Raw genomic sequence first — 14,891 nt, forward strand, 5'->3', positions numbered from 1 at the left:
CTAGGACTGTCCCTAGGGAACAGGGGCAGGACCTCATCCTGTCTCCTTCCCTCATCTGGGAAAAGGCGGGTTCCATGGGGCAGGGGCAAGGCTGTGTGTGATGTCCAAGGGGCAGGGCCTGAACTTACTACCGCCTCCAAGTCTGAAATACCTGTGCTGGGCTGTTCCTTTGGGTAAGGGGTAGGGCCTCATCTGACTCCTCCTCTTTGTCTGATTACAGGGGTGGGGCCTGATCTCATCTCCTCTTCCCCCAGAACACCTGGGCAAGGCAGTCTCATGAGGGTGTGGGGGACAAGGCAGGGCTTCATCCTGCCTTGTCCTCCTTTCCTGGATGGGGAAGCCCCAGGAGAGGGGTGAGGCCTGATCAGGACTCCTCCTCCATGCTGAAGCTGCTGCGACGGCTGCTGGCCTTGGAGACAGCGGGGGACACTGAAGAGAGCAGGGGGTCAGAGGCAGCCCGCAGTGGGGACAGGGTGCCCCCTGAGAGCCCACCCACCACGCTCTCCTCCTCCTCCATCAGAATGTCCTCCAGCCCAAGGTGGAAGGGGTCCCCCAGGTCCCCCAGGTGGTCGCTGGGAAAGTGCAGGTCCAGAAGGGCATCAGATGGTGGCGCTGGGGGCTGCTGATAAGAAGCATTTGGGGCACGTGCCCCCTCCACGTGAAATGTGCCCGGCCTGCCTTCCTCTTCAACGTCCAGGTGCTCTGGCTTGAGGCTATCAGAGGCCGAAGTTGTGGCCAGGGAGAGCAGCCCTGGGGTGGGCGGTACCGGCAGACCATGGATCTGGGCCTGCAGTTCTAGTTCCTGTAAAAAGTAAGGGGTGGGTATAAGATAAGATGGGATTCAGAGTCCCTCAGAGGCCGAGGAGTGTAATGGTTAAAAGGGCAAGCTGCCTGGGTTCAAATTCAGTCTCTTTCACTCACTAGTGAGCCTAAGTGTCCCATTCTATAAAATGGGTATAATAATGGACCCTCTCTCATAGGATGGTTGTGAGGATTAAATGAGTTAATGTATATAAATTCTTGTTACAGTGCATGGCACAAGATTAACACTACATAAATTAGCTAACATTCATTATTATTCTTGTTAATGTTATGATTATTAGTTATCGGCAGCAGCATGTGAGTTAGGAAGCTCAGGGATCGCCCAAGTATGTCAGGAAGGGAAATTCAGGCCAGTTCTTCCTCTGCCTCTGCCTACAGGAAGCCCTCCCTCACCTGCATCATCCTTTCCTCCCTCCAGACCTGAATTCGGAGCTGCAGGCTACGGTTGGCCTGTTCCAAGGATCGCTGCCGGCTCTCTAGGTCTTTGGAGCGCTGTTGCTCCTTCTGCAACTTGCGGATATAATCCACAGAGGCCTTCAGTATGGTGCCCTTGTTCCAGCGCATCTCCCTGTGGAGCCCAAGGGGGAGGAAAGAAGGGAGTGTTGCATATGAAGTCTCTCAGGAGCTGGGAGAGGGAACTGCACCAGGTAGATGGACCCCACCACCATATGCCTAGAACTTGAGGCGGGGGTACATCAAGGGTATGGAATGCTCAGATGAAAACAGCCTGCCTGGAACCTTCCAATGGTGCCCACCACAGCCCAGACCCAAGACGGCCCTCTCTGATTGAACACGTTACTGCTTACTTCTTACCTAACTAAACAAAAATGAGTTGCTATCAAGTTGATTCCAACTCATGGTGACCCCACATGTGTCAGAGTAGAACTGAGTTCCATAGGGTTTTCAATGGCTGATATTTCAGAAGTAGATCACCAGGCCTTTCTTCCAAGATGCCTTTGGGTAGATTGCGAAACGCCAACCTTTTGGTTAATAGCAGAGCACTTAACCATTTATGCCACCAAGGGACTCGACCTCTCACCTATTTCCCTCTAATTCATCTCATGACAACCACACTGGCTTCTCAGTGTTCCTGTAACATGGAAAACCATTTCCATCTCAGGGCCTCTGTTCTGGCTGCTCCCTTTGCCTTGAATACTCTTCCCCCTGATATCCACATGGCTCCCTGCCTCACCTCGTTAGGCTCTTTATTTGAATGTTTCCTTGTCAGTTGAGGCCCGCCCTGTCCCAGTCTCCTCATCCAAAATTGTGACCATCCTGTTATGGACTGAATTGTGTACCCCAAAAGGATATGTTGAAGTCCTAAACCCCTATACCTGTGAACAGCACCTTGTTTGGAAATAGGGTCTCTGACAATGTTATCTGTTAATATGAGGTCATACCAGAGTAGGATGGGTCCTAATTCAGTATGAGCGACTCCTTATAAAAGAGAAGACACAGAGAGACAGAGAAAAGACAGCCATGTGAAGATGCATTTACACACCAAAGAACACCTGGGGCTACCAGAAGCTGAGAGAAACAAGAAGACTCTTGCCCTAGAGCCTTTAGAGAAAGCATGGTCCTGTGGATATCCTGATTTTTAACCAGTAGTCTCCAGAACTGGGACACAAATTTCTATTCTTATAAGCCACTCAGTTTGTGGTATTTTATTATGGCAACCTTAGGAACCTAATACAGATTTTGGTACTAGGAAGCAAGGTGCTGCTGTAACAAAAACCTAAAAATGTGGAAGCAGCTTTAGAATTAGGTAATGGGTAGAGGCTGGAAGAGTTCTGCGGCACTTGATAGTAACAGGCTAGATTGCCTTGAAGAGATTATTGTTAGAATTATAGACATTGAAGGTGATTCTGATGAGGGCTCAGAATAATTGAGGAGAACTGTAGAGAAAGCTTCCATCGTCAAGAACAGAATGTTGCTAGAAATGTAGATATTAAATGTGCTTCTAGTAAGGCCTTAAAGGAAATGATGACAATGTTTTTGGACACTGGAGGAAAGCTGACCCTTGTTTCAAAGTGGCAAAGAACTTGGCTGAATTATGTTCAAATGTTTTCTGGAAAACAGAACTTGAAGATTTGGAAAATTTTCAGCCTATCCATATTGTAAAAATTGAAAAAGTGTGCCCTGGAAAGGATACCAAGGGTGTGGCTAGACAACCATTTGCTAAAGAGATTAGGCATGTGACTTATGGATCCAATCAACTGTCTCAATCAGCTTAGACTGAAGGGGACAAAATAAAGTAGAGCTGTTGGACGACTAGAATTCTACAGGCAGAAAATGGGCCAATGGAGGCGTTTGACTATAAACATCTGTCGCCCTTCAAGGAAAGGACAGGATGATCACAAAAGCAGCTTGGAGGGTGGCAGGGCTGCCGGCACTGGGTCCAGGTAAGAGGGGTCAAGGCCGCTGCCCAGGTGGGCCCAAAGGACAGAGGATTATTTTCAAGCCTTGCAATCTAATAGAATTTGCCATGCTGGGTTTTAAACTTGCTTTGGATCTGTGACCCCTTCTTTCTCTCCAATTTCTCCTGTTTGGAATGATAATGTCTATTCCATCCCTGTAACATCATTGTATTTTGGAAGCACATAACTTGTATTCTAGGTTTCACAGATCCACAAATGGAAAGGAATCTTGCTCCAGGATGGATCATACCCAGAGTCTCACACCCATAACTGATTTAGATTATTCAGATGATGAGATTTTAGACTTAAGAATGGATGCTGGAATGAGTTAAGACATTTAGAGGTATTGGGATGGGGTGAATGTATTTTGCACATAGGAAAGACATGAATTTGGGGGGGGCAGAGGGTGGACTCTTATGGATTGACTTGCGTCCCCCCAAAAGATGTTTAAGTCCTGCTTCTTGGCTCAAGTAGACACACGAGACTATGTGGGCAGCTCTTGTCTGGAGGGGAGACAAGAAGGCAGAGGGGGACAGAACCTGGCTGAATGGACATGGGGAATACAGGGTGGAGAGGAAGAGTGTGTTGTCTCATTAGGGGGAGAGCAACTAGGAGTACACAGCAAGGTGTATGAAAATTTTTGTATGAGAGACTTACTTGCTTTGTAAACTTTCACTTAAAGTATAATAAAAAAAAAGATGTTGAAGTCCTAATTCCTGGTCCTATGAACATGGGGTCTTTGAAGATGTTAACATGAAGTCATACTGGAGAAGGGTGGCTCCAAACCCAATATGAGTGACTATAAAAGAGGAGAGGAGATATAGAGAGACAGAGGAAAGCAATGTGAAAATGCATCTACCCACCAAGGAACACTGGGGGGCTACCAGAAGCTGAGAGAGACTTCCCCTAGAAATGTGAGACAATAAATTTGTTCTTATAAGCCACCTACTTTGTGGAATTTTCTTATGGCAGCCCTAAGAGACTAATATACCTCCCCAATATTTCCGCATCTTCTTCCTTTCTTGATTTTTCTCCATAACACTCATGATCATCTCCTATATTTTATCTTATTTACTGTCTGCTTGGTCCCACTAAAACATCAGCTTTGTGAGATCTGGGGTTTTTGTCTGTTTTGTTCCGTCTGGTATCTGCAGGGAGCCCTGGTGGCACAGTGGTTAAGAACTCAGCTGCTAACCAAAAGATTGGCAGTTCAAATCCACCAGCCGCCCCTTGGAAGCCCTATGGGGCAGTTCCACTCTGTCCTATAGGGTTGCTATGAGTCAGAATCGACTCAATGGCAATGGGTTTGGTTTGGTATCTGCAGGGTCTCAAACAGTGCCTGACACAAAGCAGAAGCTCAATAAATGTTTCTTGAATAAATAAAAAACCAAACCTAACCCATTGCTATAGAGTCAATTCTGACTCATAGCAACCCTATAGGACAGAGAACTGCCCCATAGGGTTTCCAAGACTGTAATCTTTATGAAAGCAGACTGCCACCTTTCTCCCACAGAGTGGCTGACAGGTTTGAACCGCCAATCTTTCAGTTAGCAGCCAAGCACTTAACCACTGTGCCACCAGGGCTCCTTTGAATAAATAAATAAAGTACTAAATAAACAGGAAACTACATATGTCACATGGGGAGCAGATAAAGCGTATGGACCATAACATCATGCACCTAAAATTTTAGTTGGAGGTACAATGAGAGTCTACAACACTGCTAAGGGTGAAGAAAACTGGGTGAGAAAGGACCAGAGAATAGCACCAGAACTGCCTGGGTTCATAGACACATCAAAACACTTGGAGAGACTAAGTGGGGTTCGGAGCTGGGGATTGTAGTCTCGGGGGACATCTAGGTCAATTGGCATAACATAGTTCATAAAGAAAATATTCTACATCCCACTTTGGTGAGTAGCATCTGGGGTCTTAAAAGCTTGCAAGTGGCCATCTAAGATACATCTATTGGTCCCATCCCATGCGAAGCAAAGGAGAATGAAGAAAACCAAAGACACAAGGAAAATATTAGCCCAAAGGACCATATGAATCAGAGACTTCACCAGGCTAAGACCAGCAAGAACTAGATGGTCCCAACACCAACAACCGCTCTGACAGGGATCACAACAAAGAATCCTGGACAGAATGGGAGAAAAATGTAAATCAGAATTCAAATTCATGGAAAAAGACCAGACTTACTGGTCTGACAGACTGGAGGGACCCCTGAGACTATGGCCCCTGAAGACTCTGCTAACCCAGAACTGAAACCATTCCCAAAGCCCACTTTTCAGACAAAGATTAGACAGGCCTATAAAGCAAAAAAATAACACACATGAGGAACATGTTTCTTAGTCAATAAAATATACGAGACCAAATGGGCAACTCCCGTCCAAAAGCAGGACGAGAAGGCAGGAAGGGACCGGAACTGGAAGAATGCAATTAAAAAAAAAAAACCAAACCCACGGCCATCGAGTCAATTTCGACTCATAGCGACCCTATAGGACAAAGTAGAACTGTTCTATAGAGTTTCCAAGGAGCGCCTGGTGGATCTGAACTGCTGACCTTTTGGTTAACAGCCATAACTCTTAACCACTATGACACCAGGGTTTCCGTGGACACAGGTAACCCAGGGTGGAAAGAGGAAGCATGCTGTCACATTGTGGGGATTGCAACCAACGTCACAAAATATGTGTATAAATTTTTGAATGAGAAATTACCTTGAGCTGTAAACTTTCACCTAAAGCACAATTAAAAAAAAACTGCCGGGGGCAAGATGGCCTGACAGGCCCACCTAGAAACAAATCTGGGAGAACAGGGCCCCTATTCCACCCTCCACTGGCCTGGTGTTCCCAGCCCAGACTCACGGGTCACTGGACTTGGGGATGAGGGTGCCCAGTTCCTTGATCCTGTCGTTAATGTTGAATCGCCTGCGACGCTCAACTTTGGAGGTAGGGGGAGAGAGATAAAGAGTTGGAATGAGTCATCAATAGGTGAAGGAGGGAGGAGAGATATTGGAGAGTTGGGAGGCTATTGTGGGGAAGGGTTCCCCACGGAGGGCTGGGACTCAGAAGAAAAAAGGACTGTGCAACATGCTTCCAAGTGCACACGCTCTCTCACTTACTTAGGTTGTGATTGTCTTTCTTCTGCCGTTCTTTCAAAAGCGCCTTTGCCTCTGTCTCTGGAAGAGAGTGCAAGAGTGTGGGTGGTCAGAGCCTCTGGGCATGGGAAAGAGGGGAGCACATGCAGCTGCTGAGGAGGGGGTTTGCTGGGCAGACACAAGGGGAAGTGACTTTTTAAAAAAAATGCTGGTCTTTACTATTTTTTCAAAATCATGGTGACATGCCAGTTGTTAAACCTGAGATGAGACGCTGTAAGAAGTGGGGTGAAAGCAGGACCATGGGCCATGTGGAAAAAGAGAGCAAACAGCCCCCTTTTTGTATGCTTAACCCCCTTCTCACACAACCAGGCCCATCCCCAGACCTGGAAGACATGGTACTCACCTCGGGACACAGGGTGAGGGCATGTGGGCAAGATCCTGGCACTTACCAGAGATCTCCCGTTTGATGTTGGGCAGCTCAGCTGGGCAGGAGTTGCTGACAGTGATGGTTGGTGTGGCCACGCTCTGACTACTGTATACATCAAGAAGATTCCCTGACACAGGCAGCTGGGGGCAGGGAGGGGAGAGAAACAATAGTTTGGGAACAAACCCTAGGCTCGGCCCCTCCTTAGAACCAGGTTCCTGACTTTCCACACACTCCAAAGTGGGGGCTTACTAACTCTGGGATTGGCTTGCTTGGCAAGGAAAACCTTCCTTCTCCTTTAGGAGAATTTTATATGGCAATCCAACAGGGAAGACAGGGCAAAGTGGACCTACCCTGATTTTCTAGGGAATGGAGCCTGTGTGGTCTGCTCACCACCACCCCCCGACCAATCCCTCAAGCCCCTCAGTGACTTCTGAAGCTCCTCTCCTAAACCATGGGTTGGCTCTGAGGAAAAATGCTTGAAAACCACTCTTCTCAGGTCTTTGTCTACTCCAGTGCAACATTCCAGTCCACTAGCCCAGCACTACACTCTGATACAGAGTTCTCGGAACACTCCAACCCAATCTTCTCAGACCTTGGACATGGCAATATTCCACCCCAAATCTGGTCTTCTGGAAAGTTCCAACCCAATCTCCAGTCTTTTTTTGCAATCACGTCACACCACATTAGGTACATGCTCTCCTGCTACCCTGACTCTAGAATCTCTGACTCTAACACCTCTCTGCACATTCTGATCTCAGGATTTCTTTTCAAACTACTCAACTAGCACTGCTGTTATGTTTGCCTGGATTGTTTTCTCTCCTTTGCACTCTCCTGCATATACTCCAGGGCAATATACTAACCTATAGTAATTAGTCCCACTTCTTGATGAGTTTTCACCTCTTGAAACCTCCTCCAGTCTGCTAGATCTATCTAATATAAGGTTCTAATCCCTAGCTATGTCCAAATCAATAAAAAGTTCTGATAAACTGGTACCATTTTTATATCTGCTTCTATCTGCTTGGTAAGTTGGAAAAATCAAAGTTATAGCCACGTTATATCCCAGCACAAGTTATGTGACTCTTGGAATGTTCTAGAACCAGAATGTTACTATTTCGTTACATTTCTTGCTCTACAAAGTTTTATCAACAAAGAGTGACTTGGTACACTCCAATCACTACAAGGCCAAACCACCTGTTATATCCCATACCATATTTTTGAGACTTTTGGTAATTTCTAATCATTACACAGTCTGGGTATGTCCCAAGGATCTGAATCCCTTTGTACATTCAAATTGTTACAGGATTCCTACTTCTTGGTACCTCTCACAGTGAAGCCCAAGTACCTTGGTACACCCTAATATCTCCACAAACTCTCTACCTTGCAAATATTAAACTCTATAAGGCCCACCTCTTGATACAGTTCAATGTAAGACCCAAGAGCACTGGTATGTCCCGTTCTCTTTATAAGGACTCGCTTTCTATCTTAGTACAATCCAAGGCAAGGGTCTATATGTACACAGCCAGCAGCAGGTGAGGTCTCAATGATAGAGGAATGCCCTAATTTTCAGACCAAGCTCCCATCTTAGGGCCTCACCGTGCTGGGGAGCTGCAGCCCTGCAGTGCCTCCAGGCAGATAACTAAGCATTTCATCGTTGTAACTGGACTCCAGGCTGATGATCTCATCAATGACATCATCAATCTGGGGGAAAATGTAAATATGGAAGAGCATTAGAAGATGCTGGGGGAGGAATGGGGAGGCGGGACGGTTGTCTGCAGCTACTCACCTCCTTCTCTGAGCTGGATCCAATGGTGAGCAGTGCCATGGGACTGTTGGGAGCACTGCCTGCAGGGCCGGTAGCATGGACAGTCTCAGGGGCAGGGAGTGGCTGGGCACTAGTGGGCCCTGGTGGTGGGGTGAGGGCTTGGGACGCCAGCTTGGGACCAAGTGTAGTGGACAGGTACTGTTTCACCTGTTGACGGCGAGCCTGCTGCAGGTGGTAGCGTGTTGGGTTCTCCAGATGAGTCTGTACCTGTGGGATATTAGGGAGGAGGCAGGGGAGGGGCGAGGTAGAACAAAGCTCAGAGGGGTAGCTCTGAGCCCCAGCCTGACCCCGTATCTCATCTGATCCCAGGCTCACGTGGGCAAACTGGGCCCAGAATCTGAGCCACTCCCCACCCCAAAAATACTGGTGTTTCCCCTAAGACCCGAACTCTCTTTCTCAGAAATCACTCACAGCCCCCAAGACATGCCCATGGATGACAGGATCCCTCAGTTTCTGGAATACCCTGTCACACAGTCCCCAAGACACCCTCCTAGTCTCTGATACCACCTAAAACACAAGGGAACCACATATGGCTTCTCAAGACATCCTAATGGCCCCCAAAGAACTCTTTTTTTAAATTGTATTTTAGATGAAAGTTTACAGAACTAGCTTCTCATTAAACAATTAGTACGCATATTGTTTTATGACACTGGTTAACAATCCCATGACATGGCAACACTCTCCCTTCTTGACCTTGCCCTATTACCAGCTTTCTTGTCCCCTCCTGCCTTCTGGTCCTTCTCCTGGGCTGGTGTGCCCCTTTAGTCTTGTTTTGTTTTATGGGCCTGTCTAATCTTTGGCTGAAGGGTGAACTTCGGGAGTAACTTCATACTGAGCTAAAAGGGTGTCCAGGGACCATACTCTCGGGGTTTCTCCAGTCTCTGTCAGGCCAGTAAGTCTGGCCTTTTTTTGTGAGTTAGAATTTTGTTCTACATTTTTCTCCAGCTCTGTCTGGGACCCTCTATTGTGATTCCTGTCAGAGCTGCCAGTGGTGGTAGCTGGGCACCATTTAATTGTAATGGACTCAGTTCGGTGGAGGCCGTGGAGTTGTGATCCGTTAGTCCTTTGGGCTAATCTTTCCCTTGTATCTTTAGTTTTCTTCATTCTCCCTTGCTCCCAAAGGGGTGAGACCAGTGGAGTATCTTAGATGGTTGCTCACAGGCTTTTAAGACCCCAGATGCTACTCACCAAAATAGAATGCAGAATGTTTTCTGCCAATTGAACTAAATGTTCCCTGAGACCATGGTCCCAGAGCCCTCAGCCCAGCAATTTGGTCCCTCAGGGAGTTTGGATGTGTCTATGGGGCTTCCATGACCTTGCCTTGTACAAGTTGTGCTGGCTTCCCCAGTATTGTGTACTGTCTTACCCTTCACCAAAGTTACCACTTACCTATTGTCTATTTAGTGTTCTTCCATTCCCATCCCTCCCTCATAATCATCAAAGAATGTTTCTTTTTGTGTATAAACCTTTTCATGAGTTTTTATACTAGTGGTCTCACATAATATTTGTCCTTTTGTGATTGACTTTTTTCACTCAGCATGATGCCCTCCAGATTTATTCATGTTGTGAGATGTTTCGCAGATTGATCATTGTTCTTTATCGTTGTTTAGTACTCCATTGTGTGTATGTACCATAGTGTGTTTATCCATTCATCTGTTGATGGGCACCCAGGTTGTTTCCATCTTTTTGCTATTGTGAACAATGCTACAATGAACATGGGTGTGCCTATGTCTATTTGTGTGACAACTCTTATTTCTTTAAGATGCATTCCTAGGAGTAGAATCGCTGGATCATATGGTATTTCTATTTCTAGCTTTCTAAGAAAGCGCCATATTGTTTTCTAATGTGGTTCTATCACTCTGCAAAGAACTCTTAATCTAACACACATACATGAAGCTTTTCCTACAAAGCCACTTCACAGATCCCAGGACCCACTCTGAGAGCTTAGAGCCCTCCCTCGTTCACCAATACATCTTTATGGCCTCTCGCAGCTGAACAAGAACACCAAAGAAATCCTAAATACAATGGGACACTAGCATAGCCCATTTTAATTGTACCTTGGGCTTTCCTTAAAGCCCCTAGTGCCTTGCCCAAAAGCCACCAGGACTCGCAGGTCACCCCCCCAGCTCATCAGTCTCCAAGAACCCCCTCCCATGGCCTCCAGATCTCACCTTACCTTAAGTACCTCCCTGGGCACCTGAGCAGGGGGGGGACGGCCCAATGTGTGGCCCCCAGCAGAGACACCAACCACAGAAATGGCAGGAGAGGCAGGTGCAGGGCTGGGGAAGGGAGCAGCTGCAGCCTGTTCCCGACGCTCACGCCTCTCCTGCTCCTGGGCTTGGGCCCGCATTAGCTGCTGCCGCAGCAAGACCCGTGATGAAGAAGATGATGACATGGCAGGGGTCCTGGAGCCCCCTACAGAAGACGATGCAGAGAGTGTAGCTGGGGTAGCTGGCGTGGCCTGCAGTGATATTGGGAGGCTGTGGATGGGAAATATGGGGCCACAGGTAAGCTAAAAGTCTCTTCCCAAGCCTAAAGGGCCATAGTGTGATGGAATAGACATAAAAACCAGGCCTGTTCTCTGTCTTTGAAGGCCACAATATGGAGAGGGAGACACAGGGACCAGGCCAGGTCCCAGCCCTCAGGGGTCACAGTCCAGTGGGATATTTTAACCTTCAGTTCTTAGTGGTGAAGCTAGGATTTGGGTGTGTTCATATATCGAGTGAGGATGCCATTGCTCAGCTCTGGGAAAGTGGGTTTATCCCATTTGAAGAAGAGCAGAAGGAAGCAGAATTGGGGCTGTAGTTGTAGAATGTGGGTACAGAGTGCTCTTAAGCCCAATTTTGGGCATCTATTAGTCCCAGAGTTCCTGGGATTGGCATCAGGCTATAGGCGCAGCTGTAGGCCCCTCTTTTTCCCCTGCCTGGGCCTCCAGTCCCAGACAGTAGTCAGTCTTGAAAATCTCAGGGATTTCACAATTCTCTCTTCCTGCCCCTCTTCCAGGTCCCCTCCCTTCTCTTTGAGCCTAGGCAGATGACTCAGCACATTTAGACTTCCAGGCAGGGTGAAAGAAGAAACCAGCAAGGGTTCCTCAAGGGGTGGGGGTGTTTGTTGAGTGTAGGAGGGGACTGAGCAGAGGTTGTGGGTATAGACTCTGCCCACCTGGGACGAGAGCTTGAGCAGGCCCACCCCGTCCCTAGGCACTCTAGGCATGCTGGAATATTTGTGTATGAATGTGTGTGCAGGTGGAGGGGAGGGCAAGGAGGTCTAGTCAAAGATACCAGCATCCTAGGTTGGCCACCTGCTTTCGTGTGTGACATGCTTTTCTGGCCCCTATTTTACCACCTGGAAAATGCAGGATAGTAAGAGAATGGGTTAGGCTGCCACTTACGGCCTGTGACTATCAAGAAGGGATTGGCAGGGTAATGAATTGGGGCGGTGGGCGGGGGGAGTCCAATAGAAGAGTCATACCTTGAGCGTAGGGGTAACGGCTGGCTTTTGAGTTCGTAGAAGTTGTCAGGATCAAGGACGTTTTCTAATTCGATGTCAGCAACAATTCCAGATTCTGGAAGCAATGAGTTCAGGCTGAGGGTTGGGGAAAGGTAGGAGTGATGGTCAGTGGTTGTAGGGAGACTTCATTTCCCTCCCCTTCCAGAGAAACAGAGAGGGAGACAGGGGGACAGAGTGCACCCCTCACATTCAGCCACCCCACTGGGTACCACCACCATGATTTCCCACATACTCCCCACCCCAATATGCTCTGTGTCACCCATAGTCCCTTAAGATTCAAAATAATAAGAATGCCTAGACCCCACCCCTCACTCTAACAATCACATGTTACAAGAACCTGGGTTTAAGGAAAATAGAAATTTGGAATTTAGGAATGACAATTCACTTTATGGGATTCCAGACTTTGCATTCAGAGCTCTCCCAGCCCCCACACATCCTACTATTTTCCTGACAGCTGAATGTGAGCCCACACCTATCCATGCACACACAGCATGTAGGGGCATCCCTCATCATAAGAGTCCACTGTAACAAAGAACAGAATTCATCACAGAGAGGACTAGGGTCTGAATCACTTTATATAAGGATCCACTGCTTTGCAAATGATTTCCTTCCCAGCCCCAGCCAGAGTGTACAGGATGCCAACATGTACCCAAATACAAAAAGGAAATAGCAAAGGCTCCCCTCGCTCCAACTGTTTGGATTTACAAGACAGAATTTGGCTAGATGATCCACTTTATATGAGCATTCTTTTCTTGGTGGGAGGAGCCTTCTCAACCCTCTCCTGTTTTTTGGATAGATCAAAACACACACACCCCCAGCATGAACACCCACTGACACACAAAATATGAAGCTACGTATACCTCTCCCTTTCAACTATTCCTACTGCTGTGGTAGGTTGTTATAAAGAAATTATGAGATGCCGAATCGATACACAGAAAGGCTTCTGTTTAGCGTTCTGTGATGGATGCGAGGACCCTAGTGTGCAGGAAACACACACACACACACAGAGGTAGATATACATCTTTAAATTCAGTCAAAGATTTAGAATCCTGAGAAACTGCAGGTGATTTCACTTCTCAAGAATTCTGTCTCCCCTCCCCAAGGATCTGTCTTCCTTCCTGTTCTCACTCTTAGATGGGGCTCTAAAATGTAAAACCACCCAGGAAGTTGGGAAGAGGAAGCACGAGGAGCTGCTGGGCTGAGCAAAAACCTAGGCAGAAAGTAGGCAAAGCCCCCTCCCATGCTCACACACCCATTTCACAGAAGTTGGAAGAGATGGACACTGGGGTAGGCAGGTATGCAGGCAGAGAGGGCTAGGGCTCCCAAACGTGTTGATTGATGGAAGTGAGGATGAGAAGAGGACGCACCCAGGCAGGGATGGTGCAATCAGTGTTCATTTCTGCTCTAGGACAGATTCAAGATTACACCTAAGGGCTGAAGGAGAGACTGGGAGGTCAAGATAAAAAGAACAAGTATATGTGTTGGGGTAGAGGAAGAGCCCTAGGGCTGGCTGAGAGGCTAGGTCTGGTGGGGCCAGGGACAAGACCCTCCTCTGGGTTCCCAAATAGGGTCTGAGGCCTCCTCCTCTGAGCTAAGAGAGCTACAACCTTCTGTCTCCCATTCAAGTCCCTGTGGGGTTCGGGGTAGGGAGCTTTCCCACTATTCCTGGGATTTGACTCAGCTAGGTGGTGGGCAGCAGTGAAGGGATTATTCTGGTCAAGGCCTGGTGAATGTTGCTTCTCTCACTCACTCGCTCACACATACAAGGCTGGTCTCTGCAGCATACCTGAGATAACCCAAATCCCTCAAGGCTCCTATTATCACCAAACACTACCTCGCTCAACCAGCCACTGGGAATCATGAAGCTCCCAAGACAGCACCCCTGTCCCCCAGGATCCCCTTTCCTACACTGAGGGAAAAGGATTCCAAGATTCCCTTAAAATCAGTGTCTCACCTGACAAGGTCCCTTCGAATGCATCCCCCTCATCCTTGACTCAAGGACCCCAAATCCGGCCTCTAATTAGAATCCGCCAAGTTTAGCTACCCCAGGCCAGTTTCTGGACAGTTTCCAGAATCAGTACCTCCAGATCCAGTCAAGGCCCCCCCCCAAATCTGACCCAGGCCCCCCTTAATGCACTCCCACAACTCCTTTAAGCCTCAGTCCAAGCAGGCCACCGCCGGATCCCTTTAGGTGCCCCCCCCCCAAGGCAGGCGTCCCGACGTCCTCCAAGCCTAGGCCGAGGGCCTCCAATCGCAATCCGGGACCCCGCTGCCCTACGATCAGGCCCCAGGGAACCCCAACCTGCACTCCTGGCCCCAGGCGGCCCCGCACCTGAGCAGCTGGGCCGAGTCGGCCGGCCTGCGCTCCTCCAACAGCAGGAACACGGCTCGAGGGCCCTCTGCGCTGGCCTCTACGCTGTCCAGAGCTGGCTCGGCCGCATGAGACATGACGCCCGGCACCGGGCGAGCCCCGCCAGGCCGGTCGAGCCTCGGCCCGGTCCCCCTAACAAAATAAGAGTCCCTCTCCCCCTGCTCGCCACCGTCTCCTCCTCCGCTAAGCCTTGGAGCGAGCTCTGCGCAGGCGGGCAGCGTCGGGTAGATGGGATGGGCCGTGAGTCATCCCCCGCGCTGGACTGACCGACCCTCCCCCCACACCTAACCCGGGGCGACCGCCCTCCTCCCCCTTCTTCTCCTCGCCTCCTCCCTGGGCTGGGGAAACTCCACAGGAAGTGACTGCACCAGGACTGACGGCTTGCGTTGCCACGCCCCCTGCGTGAGGCTGCCACTCCTCGAGGAGCGGCT

General features: G+C 48.7%; 1 protein-coding gene across 1 annotated transcript; it reads right to left on the reverse strand.

Annotated features, from left to right (window-relative positions):
* Positions 1-222: 222 nt before the first annotated feature.
* TFE3 (transcription factor binding to IGHM enhancer 3) lies at positions 223-14,686 on the reverse strand. The gene is made up of 10 exons (XM_064278274.1): positions 14,422-14,686; positions 12,051-12,164; positions 10,756-11,059; positions 8,541-8,786; positions 8,351-8,455; positions 6,780-6,897; positions 6,355-6,411; positions 6,098-6,173; positions 1,243-1,390; positions 223-802 (listed from the first exon to the last, which is right to left on the reverse strand). Exons 1-10 carry the CDS (start codon positions 14,535-14,537, stop codon positions 365-367), a joined length of 1,722 nt encoding a protein of 573 aa, XP_064134344.1. The 5' UTR covers positions 14,538-14,686; the 3' UTR covers positions 223-364.
* Positions 14,687-14,891: the final 205 nt, after the last annotated feature.

Source organism: Loxodonta africana, chromosome X, assembly GCF_030014295.1.
Source record: "Loxodonta africana isolate mLoxAfr1 chromosome X, mLoxAfr1.hap2, whole genome shotgun sequence".
Lineage (NCBI taxonomy): Eukaryota > Metazoa > Chordata > Mammalia > Proboscidea > Elephantidae > Loxodonta > Loxodonta africana.

What these genes read in the sequence shown, in the direction of transcription:
- TFE3 (XM_064278274.1), bottom strand. Translation starts at nt 14,537, where the DNA reads ATGTCTCATGCGGCCGAGCCAGCTCTGGACAGCGTAGAGGCCAGCGCA. An exon ending in CCGTTACCCCTACGCTCAAG is followed by an intron (nt 11,060 to 12,050) that starts GTATGACTCTTC and finishes TCCCATCCACAG; the next exon opens with CCTCCCAATATCACTGCAGG. An exon ending in GCCTGCAGCTCCGAATTCAG is followed by an intron (nt 803 to 1,242) that starts GTCTGGAGGGAG and finishes TACTTTTTACAG; the next exon opens with GAACTAGAACTGCAGGCCCA.